The following is a 15,288-nucleotide window of genomic DNA, read 5'->3' as shown; positions in this document are numbered from 1 at the left end:
TCTCAGTCGTGTTAAAAAAACGGAAAAAAAAAAAAAAAAGGGGGGTTGGCTCGACAAGTACGCGCCGGCTACGAGCGCATCCACCGGAGAGGAGAGTGATGAAGGGGGCTGCAGTTGTCATGGCAACGCCTGGTGGTGGGGGGGCGGGAGCAGGGAGTTTGTTTTGTTATTGAAGGTCACGTGCGAGGCGAAGCACCGCCCATTTCCCCGCCCGCTTCCCCCCCGCCCCCCAGCTTCAAGTGTGGAGCTGCTCGCGTCGGTCACTTACTACAAAATGGCTGCACGGGCTCCGCCACAGCCGACGCCGACGTCGACGACGCCAAGAGCGAGAAAGGACGACTGAACGCTTCGACGGTAGGACTTTTTCCCCTCCCCTCCGACTCGAGTCGCGAGCCGCTTCTCTCCGCACAGCGCTTTTCGCTCGTCCAAAATGCGGACTTCTCCGAGGGCGAATGATGGAAGAATGTTTCGAGTGCAAGCCCACTTTTGACATCGGGTCCGAATGAGCTGGGGATTATTTGGAGATACTTGTCGCCGTGTTAGCTCCTCGGACGGACAACCTTGTTGTTGTTAGCGGCTGGCTAACCGGGACGAAGCTGTGCAGCTCCGATGAGTCCTAGGACACCGTGCGTGTACGTGCATACATTTCATTTGTATTGTAAGATGTGCATTGTAATAAACATGGGTCGACATTCGCGTGCAGCACCGTGTGCTAGTGGTTAGCACGTCTGCCTCACATTTCTGAGGTTGCTGGTTCAAGTCCTGTCTCTACCGACTGAAGTTGGCAATGTTCTGCCAACAGTTTCACGCTCCATAAATTGGAATATTTGGAACACAGGCAGCACAATTTCTTTTCCTCCATACTTGAATGTTCCTTGAAGCACTGTGTGTTATTTATTTTATTCTTTACAGTTTACTGCATTCCCTAAAAATTAGTTGTACTCCCAGATATTTTCAGTGTTTTTGATTTGTATTACTCTTTTATTGATTTTATCGTGTGGTCTGTATAAAATGTGTTTTATAAATAAATGGAGAAAAGATCACAGGAATTGCCATTAATTGTATCTAATTTTAAGGAAAAACATTTTATTAGGAAAAAAATTGTTGTCAGGGTATACAAAGAACTGTACTGGGATATCAACTTTTGTCCACATCGCACTACTCTATTCTCCAGGTACTTCTTACATTCCTAAAACACTTAAATCAATCACTCAAATGGATAGCTATACTGTACTTTATTAAGCCTACAGTATGTCAGAACTAAAGGAGGCACTGCTGGGATTCGAACCTTTGTTCTCCTAGTTACTAGACAGACACCCTGACCAATTAACCATCAGTGCCGGGTCCTTGTAATTTGTTTCACTTATTTTCTGTGTGAGAGTCCAGTTAAGTAGAAAAAAAATGACAGTGTGTCAAAATGAGAAGTTAGGTTAGATTGGGCACTTCAACCTGAAGGCCATACACCCAAAACTTTGAAAATCGGATGCAAATGTTTTTGAGTGATATCGCCAATACAAAAAATGTTCAAAGAACATCTTTTAAATTAAGAATAAAACTGCGTAACCCAATTCTCCAATTGGCTGACAAATTTAAGCAAAAATATCCACCAATAAACTCGTACAGGCTGAAATTCCGAAGGTTTCTCCAAGTCAACGCATCAAAATTACCATTGTGTTTCAAATGGCATCACTTGCCCGAGAACTCAACTTGAATACGGTACAAGCGTGGAGTTACACACGTTAAGATAAAAAGAGTAGACAAAGAACGTTGCGATATAACTTTATTAGTGTAACTCATTTTTCACAGATTAGCAAGAATATGCCTGTGGGTATTGTTATATTACGCATCTGTATGTGTTGATATTCGTTCTTTGAAGGTCAATTCTTCCTGTGATCTAATGCTAATTTCTGCTAGCCAGTCAATAGGGTTTTCCATTGAGTGATAGCATTAAGCTCGCTTTGTTTCTAAAACAAACTGTCTTGTATTTAAATATAAAATGCGTGTAATTATTTTTATGTGTTTTAGTTTTCTAATAAACTCAACCTGGGGTGTGAATGAGCAGCTTAAAGCACACTCGGGGAGGGCAGAAGAACATACGTCTCACATTTGGTGCAAGCAACGCAGGTGCGTTCAGGGTGCTTTTACGATGCAGTAACTTGCTTACGCACACTGCGCCATTTGGCACAATAATTCTTTTTAGTATGTTTTTATGATCGCGAGAAGCCAAAATCGAAGTCACGATTCAATTTATATTAATAAAAAGATTAAATTTCCCAGCGCTACGTACATGTTTTTGGAATGTGGGAGGAAGCCGGGGGAGGGGGGGCACTGAAGCACTGGAGAGAACATGGAATTTCCACACCGGAAGGCCAGAACTGAGATTCGAGCGCAGAAACTCAGAACTGTGAGGCAGATGTGCTAAAGACGGCGACTGATTGCGACGTTTTAGTCCCAAAATGTAGGATATTTAATCAAGCTTTTTTTGCGAGGGGATGCTTCTTACGTTGCGCTCACTGTGGCAGTCATCGTCCTGCAGCACACGCACTCCTCCCGACAGTGTCTGCGCACACTGGCTTCTCCAGCAGCACCCGAATGGATGCTTGCAGAGGCCAGACTGACGTAAGCCTCCAACCCGCTGCTTTGCTAATGTTCCGCAGTTCCTAATTTGCAGATGATGAGGTGGCAGCAGAAGGGAAAGGGAGCGTTTAGAGCGGGTCGGTGCGGGGAGGCCAGGACACGGGGCCCCGGTCAGCCCCCCGAGCCTGTGAAAGAGCTAGTGTGTATACACAGAGAGGCGCCGAGGGGGGCTCGATAGCAAAAACAGACCTCTCAATACTCTGATTACTATAGAGCTTAGGTCAGGCCTGGAGCACAGGGCTAAGGGGCACGCTGCCAGTCTTCCTTGGTTTTGGTCTCAGTGGTCAAATGGGTCATTGAGTCCTCAGTGGTTAGGATGACCTGACATGCTGTCAAAGGCAGGCCAGTGGTGTCTTGAAACTTAAAAATCAAAGCTACTTTCCTTTTATTTTAGTAGACCCATACAAAATGAGCTGGACGAAAAATTAACTGGACTAAATTAGCTTGACCGCTGCTAGCTTACTCCAATTACTGAGAGCCAATGCAAGATCACAAATTCAGGTTTTTTTTGCTCCCTTTTCCCGTAGCTAAATAAGGCTTCTCTCACACTAGCACACTGTGCTCTGCTCAGGTAATCAAACTCTGGTGCGGTTTGGTTGTGGTGGGGATAAAAATACAATACAAGTTGTACATGAAATATCATAATGTTGACGCAACTGCGTTGTTGCTTACTGAACACATCTTTATCTGACTTGTTTTTTTGGAAGTTATATTCTCCTCTGTTATTTTTAGTGGTTTAGTAGCGTTGCAAGTATTGATTGTGTGATATGCAGTGCTGTCTCGACTTAAGAGCGACTCTAATTACAAGTTTCTTGAGATGCAAGCTGTCGCCTGACGTTTTTTTTTTTTGCTTTGATTTACGAGCAAATATTGAAATGTAAGTGCGCTAGATGGTGGCAGTGAACTTCACAACTAGCAGCAGTTTGGCAGATAGTGAAAAATTATTCAAAACAGGCCAAACCCAATGAAAAACACCATAGATGGGCTAATAAATGGCATCGATGTTGCGGTGTAATCGTTCAAGCGACGGATATTTGAACATGAATGGTGCAGCAATATATTTAGACAAACAGTATAATACTTACAGACATATTGTTATCGTCTGTGAAAAAATGACTAATAGGCACCACACTTATGGAAGAAAATCTTCTATAAGAAATGCATCACAATATCATGTAACTGAAGAAGGAAAACTTAAAAAAAAAAAACTAATTTGTAAATTGTTCATCCGACCAACTGGGCAATTAAACAAATTTTCATTGGTCATTTATGCACAGTGATGGCAGTACATGCAGGAGGTGATTACTGATATTATTCATATTTGCTTGGACATTGTACAGCTATAATATTGATATTTTACATGTGTGTATCAATACTGTACCATAAACAAAATTGACACAATATATCATGATAAGTGGTATTCTGTCCCACCCATAGGTTAAATTCTTGAACTGAACTATTGGTGTGAAAGCCCTTGAGGATGATCAGCCCGCTCAGTATGATGCAGTCCAGGTCAATCACAATAGTAAAATTATTGTTACATGAATATATCGGGGTGCTCATGCGGTGCTCTATCCAAGTTAGTCTTGAGCCTTCAGTTTGGAGCGGACCATTGCTTTCTCCTTTTTCTCGTTGTCACAAAGCATTAACATGGTCCGCCCTGAAAATAGCTTCAAGTACTTTAGCCCAATCCGCTTTGCAGAGAACGCACGGCCTGCTTGCCTAGCGGTTTGGTTTTAGTGGCCACTGGTGCTTTTTTCTTCTGCGTCATATTGCATTCAAGATGTTGCATCTGTGAAGTTTAAACAAGGTGACTCTTAGCTAGGACTGGCCGATTATGGGGTGGGGGGAAAAAATAATCATGATTATTTTTTATTATTGAAATCACGATAGCGGCATGGTGTACGACTGGTTAGAGCGTCAGCCTCACAGTTCTGAGGACCCGGGTTCAATCCCCGGCCCCGCCTGTGTGGAGTTTGCATGTTCTCCCCGTGCCTGCGTTGGTTTTCTCCGAGCACTCCGGTTTCCTCCCACATCCCAAAAACATGCATTAATTGGTGACTCTAAATTGCCCGTAGGTTTGACTGTGAGTGCGAATGGTTGTTTGTTTGTATGTGCCGTGCGATTGGCTGGCATCCAGTTCAGGGTGTACCCCGCCTCCTGCCTGATGACGGCTGAGATAAGCTCCAGCTCTAGTGAGGAGAAGCGGCTCAGAAAATGGATGGAAATCACGATAACATAAACACAATTATTGATTGATTTCAAAACTTAGTAATTATTCAACTACCAAACTCATTTTTAAATATAACTGAAAAGAACATCCAGGAAATTGATAAGATAAAATAGTGAAAAATAAATTCCTGCTGCGTGCTATTCAAGGCAGTGTGGTGCATGCATGGAGATACACACTTGCATTAAGATAAAAAGAGTAGAAGAAGAAAGTCATAATTGAACAGTAATAATTGGGGTGTAACGATTCTTTTTAACGATTTGTGTTTACCGATTTGAGTCAAGGACGATATTGATTACCTCTTTATGTCGTGCGGCAGGCCGACTTGCCGAGGACAGATCAATGCAGTTGGATCGTAGGGCTATAAATTGATACAGCAATGTAGTGAATGACTTGTTACTGCCCACTATTTATTAATATAACACTTATCCCAGTATCGTACCCCAGAGCCGCTCGGGGTTCGGTGTGGTTGCACAGGGGCACCTTGGGAGTGCTCCGGAAGCAGCAAGGCCTCTCTCTAGCCAATTTTTCCAAGTCCTTGGTGGGGCCTTCAGATACCCACATAATCATCTTAGCAATGGCGCATATAAATGCAAAACAAAAACAAAAAAAAACTGTATTTGGTTCCAGACTGCTTGGTTTCAATGTGTATTTCTGTGTTGAGCAGAATTGCACTTTTGCTTTTGCAGCTGCTGCATGCAGTCGCTGGTGAACATTTTCCCAGAGGTTCGCCGCGCTCATGTTTGGTCTGCAACGTTGGCATTCCTGGCGCCGTGCCGCCGTCTCGCACCCCTCCTTTCTCCCCTCCGCACGTGTAACGGAAGCAACCCTATCAAATGCAGAGAAGACAGAAGCCCTCCCATCTTCCCAGGAATGAAACCTGTCAACAGACGCACATTTCACCTTGTGCATGTCGACCCTCCCTCCCGCTCGCCCTCACCTCCCCGTTTGCTGCCGATCTTCCACCTGCTGTCATGAGGCCACCCTTGGCGTGTGCGTTCCCCGCTGCATCTTTCTGTTTTCATTTTGCCTGCCTTTAGCGGCACAGCGAGTGTCTGGTTTTAAGAGGGACGCCCGGCTGTAATCCTGTTGTTCTGACGGGAGGGTGTAATTCCACTACAGCGCTGAGCTCTTTGTAGCCATGCCTCCCCTCTACTAATGGCTGCTCACGCACACATCTAAGAGCAAATTCAATTATCGGGTTGTCCTCTGCAAGAATAGACCATGTTTTGTGTCGATAAAAAGGACAGATTATAATTAAAATATACAGTGGAACCTCTGGGGTCAAACACTTTCTGTTCTTCATTGTTGATTGAGCACCAATTTCTCCACATTTGGAACAAATTTAACATAAAATAATTCCAGGGTCAAAATATTTCCATGGTAAAACCTTTAACTGTAAGTAACAGCTTAGCGGTTATACAAGTGTAAAACGACCGGACAAGAGTCTTTCATGAGCCTGGTAAACGGTGTCCATTCTTTTTTCTCTTCTTCTAGCACCTAGGACAGATGTGTGTACCACGTTCGTACATATCATCCAGGCTGGATTTTTTTTCAAACAATTCAGTCAAGAGTCCTGGTAACGTAAAGGTAAAAAAAATAATGAATCAAATATGTAATCAGGCCTCATCCAAATGTGGTTAGAAATCTGACATGTATTGTAGGATATCTGCCAATGTGACTACAGCATAAAAGGACTGATGGGATATTACCCCATCAATGTGAGCCTGGTGTCATCTAAACACACCAACCGATTTAAATCAATGGGCGAAGAGTAAACCCAGGCTAACTAAATATTTGATAATGATATTAAATATTTAGTTGGCTACTATTCGTATTTATTTATTTATTTTTGTTTACTTCCACATTGACGCTGGGGGATTTTATGAGTTTATGTGCTGTTTGGATCTCTGCGCATGGTTATTACTTTCAGTGTAATTATAACAATCTCTAGTATGTGTCTCTTTAAATGTACATTAAAGAGACTGTCAAAAAATTCTAAATTGGGCACTTATACCTGGAGTGGAAATTTCCGTTGATGGCTGAATGGTTATCATTGAGACTTTGTCTTTGCCATCACCTATACCATTCTGTAGTGGCATGCAAAAGGAAAACAAGCTCTTACAAGATATGCTAATAGCTCATGTGATGTCATGCATGATGGCGCTTTGACCCACTGAACAATTTTGGCCCAATTCCAAATTGACCAACAATTGACAACTTAAGAGACATTTGACTTTAGAGGTTCCACTGTGTCATGTATGATACAAATCCTACATCTGCTTATTTAATAATCTTATCTTATTAAAGGCGTACAAAAGGTATGGTGATCGTGTTCAAATGATTCCAACATCTTCTTTTTTTTCAGCTGAGAGAAGCAACAAATAAGAGTTGAGAACTGTTTGATGGAAGATAATAAAAAGAAAAGGCAAGAAGAGAAGAAAAAGAGAGAAGCTGCTCTGAAGAAGGTGAGCAGACAGCTGTCAATCAACAGATATTGATGCACTGGGAAATTTCCCAGATGACCCGTTTGTTGTTTTTAAGAAAAAAGTAAATTTTACAGGTCTTTGTTTTTGTGTCTATGCATCACACCAGGTACAACCCCATGAACTCATTTCCCATCAGATAAAGGGTCATGTGGTTGACCTAATAGCATAATTGATTGAATAATAATCATTTTTAACTTGTTGTCACTATCAATAAAACATACCAATGTGCGTACTAAAAATGTTTTTTTTTTTTTTTTGTCTGTGTAGATCCAGAAGCTGCTCATATGCTGCTGCTGATTTTCTTGTCTTCTGATATATTTTTTTCTTTGCTTTTCAGGATACAGAACAGATAACCAAAGGTGAGTTATTATTATTTTTCTTACTGTCTAGATACATTTAAGAAGACTTGCGCTGATATATTAGTAGTTGCGCTGCTTCTCTGACCACCTGGTGGATTCCTCAGATGCTCCAAATGAGGGAGGCGATGATGAGGGTAAACGGAGCCACAGGAATACAAATGAAAACAAAATCCACTAAACAAAAGTGAATGATGCTGAGGTAAAGGACGGAAGCTAGCTAGTAAGTTAGTTTGCCTTAAATGTGGAAGATTTTTTCGTCGTCCACTATAATATGATAAAAGTTGAATCAAGCATGTCATTGATATTTTTTCAGCACATGGAGAACGGTCCCTGGCCTTTTTTGCATTATGGCCCAGTTTTAACAAAGGACATATTTTCACGAACTGGCACGGAACCAAAGACTCACCATTACGCTGAATTAAATTGTTGTAATTAGTGGGAACCCCGCGCATGGTTTTCAATTCATTTGTTCCATAGCAAAGTGTGCCGTAACGGACTGCAAGAAATTAAGCATTTCTCTGTTTTACTGTTTCTATGACACATGTGCTTTTATTGTATTCCAGGATAGACTTGCATATTTTGCGAGTGACTATGCTACTGGTCTCATTTTTGGTCAAATATTTCCAAACGCTGGTAGCAAACAGTAGTACGCCACGCTGCAACACGAGTGTCGTAAAGCGACACGAGTGATATGTTGGTGCATGTTGTGATTTGAGTAAAGTTCTTGATATCACACGGTTGTTGCTCGCGCATTATTGGACATAGTGTAACATTTTCCCCACAAAGATAAAGCTTCACTTTACGCCGCTGCCTTTGTTCCTTGTCGCCACTCCCGTGGTCCCGCTGGTATTAATCTTTTAACATTAGTGGCAATCTTAATAGCCCCAGCTAGCGAGGCTAACTGCAGTTCTCATCCACCACCAGTTTTTTTTTTTTCTTTTTCTTACTCTCGGACGCCCATGGACGTGACAGGAGCGGATAGGCGAGTTGAAAGTCCTCTTTAAATTGGCCAATTGGAAGAGAAGATGCCGCAAACACATGATTAGCGATTCGTCGACTTCAAGCTTTAAACGTAAATGCGGAGTAAGAAAGGTTGCGCCTCAATTTAATCTGTTAAACCCATAGACTGCTACTTTTCTGCTGCATTTCATTTTTTGTGCTGCCCCAAATCTCTGGAATAAAATGTGTCCTTACTTTAGCCAACAGCCACGTGCCGAGAAGGTAATAAGAGATGCTTGTTCTTCGCTACTGTTGTTTATTTGTTCTGATTGATGCGTTCAATGCAGCATGGTTTTTGTAAGTGGAAAATTGACTACCCCATAAAAAGCAGAGCCAATACCGATCCTTCCTGGTGTGATCTAGAGTGGGTTTGTTAGTATCATTATCAGCTTTCTTTTGTTTCATTTGCAAATTGACCTATATTCTTTCCCCCAGTTAATAACATTCTCCCATGGGAATCTGTCATGTGACTTTTGTGCTCAAGGTTCGCTTTCTTTTGTCCTTTAATCTGTTTCCTTAGTGTAGAATTAAATGGCAGTCGATGTGTGGGTCAACATCAGCTAATGCACCCCATACAATTATAGTGAAAACTTCAAGACACAAGTGACAAACCTGCAGCTGAGTGAGGAGTTGTTGTGATTGAAAAGCCGTTTGTAGGATTCGCTGGAGATCAATTGAGTTTGAGAAGTAGTGCTGCGATCAATATCGGGAGCTCATACCCATTTACTAATGTGATGTGGTCATTTCAAAGCAACGGAAGATCACAATGTAAGGACTACAAAAAATAACACACACAAAAATCCATCTGTGACCTAATGAGGCTGCGTGTCTACGATGTTGGTGCACAGCAATACAGGGAGCTAATTAGGAGACGAGAGGTGTTGTGGAGTCTGAATAAACAACTCTTCATACGCAGGAGATCTCCAGGAATACCCTGAGCGCCATAGTAACAGAACACCAGCTCGCGCCTGGTTCAGCCAGTGAGGCCCACCCTGGGACCGAGCAGGAAGGAGCTGAGGGGAAAAAGGAGCTTAGCTATAGGGAGCAAGATGGAATGAATTGTTGTGGTTCGGGTTGTGCGAAGTGGAGTAGAAGGGGCTGCCAAAAAACGATGCCTCTGTTTGAATACCGAGCGAGCAGAAAAAAGAGCATGCGAGAGGAAAAGAAACAGACGCAGAACACACACTCTGGTTTCCTGTTTGCCAGGGCGGCTGAGGGGGCCCGCTGTGGGATCAACTGGCCTGTGTCTGTGACACCCAGTCAGTCTGCTTGCCCCCATGTGACAGGCCAACACTGCTAACGGTCACAAACATACTAGTTTTAGTATCTTATGACTGCTTTGCCTCAAGACCTTTGTGAAAACGCTATCTCGAGTTGACGCGTGTGTTAGCTACAAAGTAAATAATACCATAATGCTCATTTACTCTAAATTTGGTTAGTTAAAACTAGAGCGACGAGCCTTGCAGTTTTTAACCAACGTGGAGCTTCATTGTTGGGGTTTCTCCAAGATGTACAATTCTTCACACATTCAGTGCCACTGACTGCTTTAGAAGTCAAATATCCATGTGAACTGGGAGGGCTGGCACTGAATGAGTTAACATCGCATTGACGCTTCCTTGGAATGCTGAAGCCACGTGGCACTTATGCATCATTCCTGTGTGGTTTGTGTACATTTCTGGGTGATACCAGGACCTGCACATGTGCTTTTCGTGGCTTTCATGCTAGCAATTACCGCTTTGGAAGGAAGCTCACCACCTGCTTGTTCTGCGGTCTCTTAACCGAATTTGAATACGCTTTTTAGGTGTATGTAGAGCTATAGGATTTTATGTATGCAAGTAATGTGCCTCAGTTGGACAATCTAGCGGTGTTGTAAATGAATGGCACAACAACATTGAGGGGGTGGTGCACCGTTATTTAGGTTTGTAAGGTGTGAATGTTCTTTTCTCCATCTTAAAATCCGTGTTGAGAGACTGTTTATTCAGATATGTTTTTCAGGCACCAAATCTCAGTTGTGTAAACAGCCACTAATTATACCCACGTCGAAGTAGGCTGTACAAGCTTAGCCTAAAAAAATAATGAACAGCAGTTAAGTTGCTAGTTATTCCTGTTCCGAAAGTGTCTTGATGAGAAAGCCCTTTTGACGGTTTAGTTTCCTACTTGTGACAAATCGTCTCACTTTGGAGATGCCATTTTTCTGTGTCTACCGATGAATTGTGAAGAAGACTGGCTGGCTCATAACACCTGTGAATCAGTATGTTCCTTTATTGCCATGTACTGACCACCCCTCAACGTAAAGGATTAAAGGGCCAATGGGGCTCAAGAGATGACCGTAATCATCATCAAGCCCCAGGAAAGCCGAGGCTGTCTGCCAACAATAAGCGTGCGGGTCAACGAGTCATTGTTTCTCCATTGCCGCAAGCATTTTCATCCAAAGTGGTGCGTGAAGTGCATACACGTCACGGCTCGCGTTTATAGTGCAATAAACGATGATATTATTACAAAGTTGTGTCGCTGCGGTAATTGTGCAACAAATTAATTTTCCGTTCAACATTGGCTTAATTACACCCAGTGCTTTGTGTTTGAGAGTCATAAATTCCCGTGTGATCGGAGGGGGCTTGCCTGTTGTCGTCGTCATCATCACCTCTTTCACGTAACATGTCATCTTCTAAGTAGCCCTGTTTTCAATTACTGCAATCTAAATCCACCTTCAGTTTCGTAATATTTGTATTTATTGTGACTTAAAAGGATGAGATTGCACTTTCTACTTCTAGATCGTTCAGTCGTTTTCCTATTGAATTGTGGTTTGTTGGAACTTATTCAGCAGTCACTATTTGTAATTTTATATTTAATGATGTTACATTCATAGCTATTTAATGAAAAGCTCGGCCTTGGTTGCCACAATGTGCTGTCAGACTGTATGTTCTTTTAAATAGCGTTTTGTCTATGAAATGTCTTGCACAGAGGGAGGGCCTTCGCTCTTAACTACAATGTAATATTCATTCATTTCTAATTAAACATTTTAATAGTCTCTCGTGAGACACGATGCTCTCATTTTGAAGCCCACGGGTGCAAAGCGATGCTCCACCCCCAAGACATTTTGATCGTCTAATCGCACCACTATATGGACTGAACCTTTATTCACTTCTGTTGCACCTTCACTGGGGTTTGTTTGTTTTTACTTTTTTAGTTGCAGGGTTCCCCCTGTAGGTGTGCTATTTTAAAATTCAAATGCACAGCAGTAAAAACATTTGTTAACCAGAAAAGCCCTAAAAGCCAAGCCAATTCATCGGCGCTATTATTGTCAGATCATTTTAATGTTCGACAGTCTGTACAAGCAATTACAACATTGAAGGAGTAACATTAACCCCATTTCGCCACTGAACTCCAGTTGAACCTACTTGCCAGACCCCTGTAATACAAAGGGATATCAACAAAATGTTCTTCAGGCCTTCACTTTGCAGATTAAAGGCTCAGCTTTGGAAAGCTCCTAATCACTTCGCTAACCAAAGTTTGGAGCGTTTAAGTGTCCGCGCACGCTCCCCTCGATAGCAAGGCTTCACGCATCGTCGAATGGAAGCGTGGACAGTTCCTAAAGCTTCAGGCAGAAGTCTGCATGCCGTCGGACACATAATCAATCCATCCAGTTTAGTGTAATGAAAGGGAATTCAAGGTAGGCTGTGAAAGGCTGCCTGCTGATCAAAGAAAAGCTTTTACAGTAGTTGTACAAGCAGTTGCAACTCAGCATCACAGCAGTTCTGAGTGGCTTCAGTATTACAAAGACATAATTGTTGTCATGTTGCTTCTCCTGGGAGTCATGATGAGATGCTGTTTTTGCACCTCCATCTGCTAAAACACACAGATGGCTCTTATCTTCAAGGTCATGTTTTTGTGCTTCCACCCAAGAGATCACTGAGAACCCTCTCCCGTTCTTCCACCCGCCTCGGTCGCTGTGTTTCTCCCCAGAACACTCCCTCAACATTGAGCTCATAAAACACCCAGCCAAGCATGCTATAATCTTTCCTATCACAAATATTCAGATCCCTTTTAAAGTGGGAAATGAGGTAGCCTTCTCCGTGTGAGGCGCACATTGCCTGCAGGCCGCGGTTTGATGTGCATTTTTGACGAAGCGGGAATTCTCCTGTGCGCCCACACAGCTGAGGACGGTATTTTGCAAATAGGCTGTCGGAGAAGGTGACTGATCTCATTTCACTCTCTTTCTACAAAGCAATGGGTCGTACTTGGGGGTCCTTTTATTCTGTATTTACTTGGTTTCTGCAGTTATACCTGTATTGAAATGTAATTTGGCACACTCATTTGGTTCTTTTGAATCAAGACTCTACAGTAACATAGCGTTCTGTAGGTTCTGTAGGCAAGTAGTGTTCTAATTGTAAGCGGATTTTCGACCTAAGCTGGTTTCCGGCAGTGAGACTGAAGCTCACAGTGGCGCTCGCGAGGGGGTGGAGTCTTGAACACACACCAGTCTCTTCATCGCTTGCTGTACCTCGTTCCCTCCATTCCTGTGGATCTGCTTTCTCTTTCTCGCTCCCTCCCGCCCTCTCGCTCTCACTCGTTTTATCTCTCCTCTCTGATTGGCTGAAAGAGCAGCTGGCCCCACTTTCCCCTTCCCCCATAGCTTCCAGAAGCATCGACGTCACACATCAGTCCACACGGTTTAAAAATTGCCTCAGTAACTGTTATTAAACAGCTTTTACGAGGAATGGCCTCTTTAATATCAGCCGCGTGTCTCTCCTTCTGTACTACTCCAATAATACTGAATGAAGAAGAGGGGTGCAGGCGGTCAGGTGGGATGAGACACAAAGAGGAAGGGGAGCAGATGCAATGACATCTGATGAAGCTCCTCCTCTGATCACTGAGCAGACAGGATTGCAGGGAAACTGCATCATTCCCAGGATGCAGCCCACTGGGAGGCACCAATTGACACGACGGAAATGCACATGCGCCGAAAAAAGTTGCAAGACTTGATGGCGTGTGAGCAAACGTGTCCGAATGTATTAACAAGCAACTGGCTGTAGGCTCCACGACGGCATCCTGTCCTCCCCTCAATGTGGGCCTCAGCGTTGCATAACGCTTTGTTTTCGTGTGTGTTTGGGCTGGCCTCGTGTGTGTGTGTGTGTGTGTGTGTGTGTTATTCATTCCCTTCAATGCGCAGACTTAAGAGGCTGAGTCAATGTCAGAGCGTCGCTGTTCCTCAGTCATTTTGAAAAGTGTTTAATTTCCTCCCGTTGTTTATCACTACGAAGAAAGAGGGAGGAAAACATCACGTTGGCTCAGTTTACATCCAATAATCTGTTGTGCCATACGTGAATGCTATAAGCTTGTTTATTACTTCCTGTTTACATTCTACTTTACCAGCTTCCATATTATGTAATGATATATGCCCAGAGGCGATTATCCACTGTGCTCGATGCCCATAATGCATCTGACCCAGCAGCTACTCTGTGACCCTTGAGAAGATAATCCTGTTTGACCTCGGGGGATGGAGATGACCTCCTCACCTTGTACCTCCACTCAGAAGGACTTCACACACACACACACAACTATTTGTTACAATGATAAGATAGGAGCCCCCAGGAGCACAGTCCATTAAAATCTCACACAGACACACACACACTTGGTTCTTTTGTAGAGTTTATTATTTACTGTATATAAAGTGCTATGCAAAAGTATCTTTATTGTATATTTAACCTATTTGACAGCAGTTAAACAATAAATAATATACTTGGACAAATAACGGGGAAAACACCTTTTCTTTGAAACTTTGCAGAGAGTTAGTTTATGGACCAAGTAAGACACAAATACATTGTTTAGACAAAGGGGTGGATGCAGAAATGTATTTTCAATGTTTCAGTCCCTTTGGCATCAAGGAACCTTTCACCTGCAGAATTGTAATTGCACTCCCGGTCTTTCATCCTCCATGAACCAGGAAGTAGCCTGTTAATTGAAAAACAGACAGCCTGGGCAGAGGTCTTCTCTGGGTGACATTCTAGTTACATAATGTGGTCATTGTAGAACTGCTAAAACAAAAAAGTCAACTTCTTTTGTGATAATGTACATGTGCTCTGTTACTTCGTTATCTAAAGCTAGTTGGACTTCTGAGATCTTTTGAAGCTTGGGACCACCTCATCACTTCTGATCTCTGACTAAGCAAAATGGCAATTCGCCGAGAGTTGTGAGTCTTGATGATTCCTCAAGTCGGAATGATTATGACAGACATTATTACAGTCCTCTGGCCTATCCAAAAAGCCAACATGTGTTTAGAGGGATCGCTTCCTGCATCCTGCGGTCACTCCGATTCTTCTGCAATTGTAGCCATCTTCGAAATTGCCAGTCATTTGACATCATGCCTTTCACATCTTAAAAGTGACCATGACTTTTATAAAAAGCTGCTGTACGCTAGACAGTGGTGCTCGTATAGTTGTGGAGATGGGTTGGTTATCCTGTCTGCCTCACAATCAAGAGGTTTTGTGTTTGAATCTTTGCTCAGGTGGTCCTTTGTGGAGTTTGCATGTTCTTGCTTGTTATTCAGGCTTCCTCCCACATTCCAAAAACATGC

At 42.9% G+C, this 15,288-nt stretch overlaps 1 protein-coding gene across 6 annotated transcripts in view; it reads left to right on the top strand.

Moving 5' to 3' along the window:
* Positions 1-252: 252 nt before the first annotated feature.
* Positions 253-15,288, top strand: part of tnrc6c1 (trinucleotide repeat containing adaptor 6C1) — a 42,776-nt gene continuing 27,740 nt past the window's right edge. For 3 of the 6 annotated variants that reach the window (XR_009770003.1, XM_061699648.1, XM_061699644.1), the window contains exons 1-3: positions 253-354; positions 7,236-7,335; positions 7,694-7,715. Coding sequence is in view for 5 of the 6 variants with exons in the window: in XM_061699648.1 (XP_061555632.1) it covers positions 7,273-7,335; positions 7,694-7,715 (85 nt within the window). In the remaining variant the exon portion in view is untranslated. Of the gene's footprint in view, positions 355-374; positions 633-5,556; positions 5,861-7,235; positions 7,336-7,693; positions 7,716-15,288 lie in introns of those variants that run through there. The other 3 variants (XM_061699645.1, XM_061699646.1, XM_061699647.1) reach the window with 3 other exon arrangements.

Source organism: Phycodurus eques, chromosome 16 (genome assembly GCF_024500275.1).
Source record: "Phycodurus eques isolate BA_2022a chromosome 16, UOR_Pequ_1.1, whole genome shotgun sequence".
NCBI lineage: Eukaryota > Metazoa > Chordata > Actinopteri > Syngnathiformes > Syngnathidae > Phycodurus > Phycodurus eques.
The sequence above is the reverse complement of the archived record's forward strand: the minus strand, read 5'-3'. Positions and strand labels throughout refer to the sequence as shown.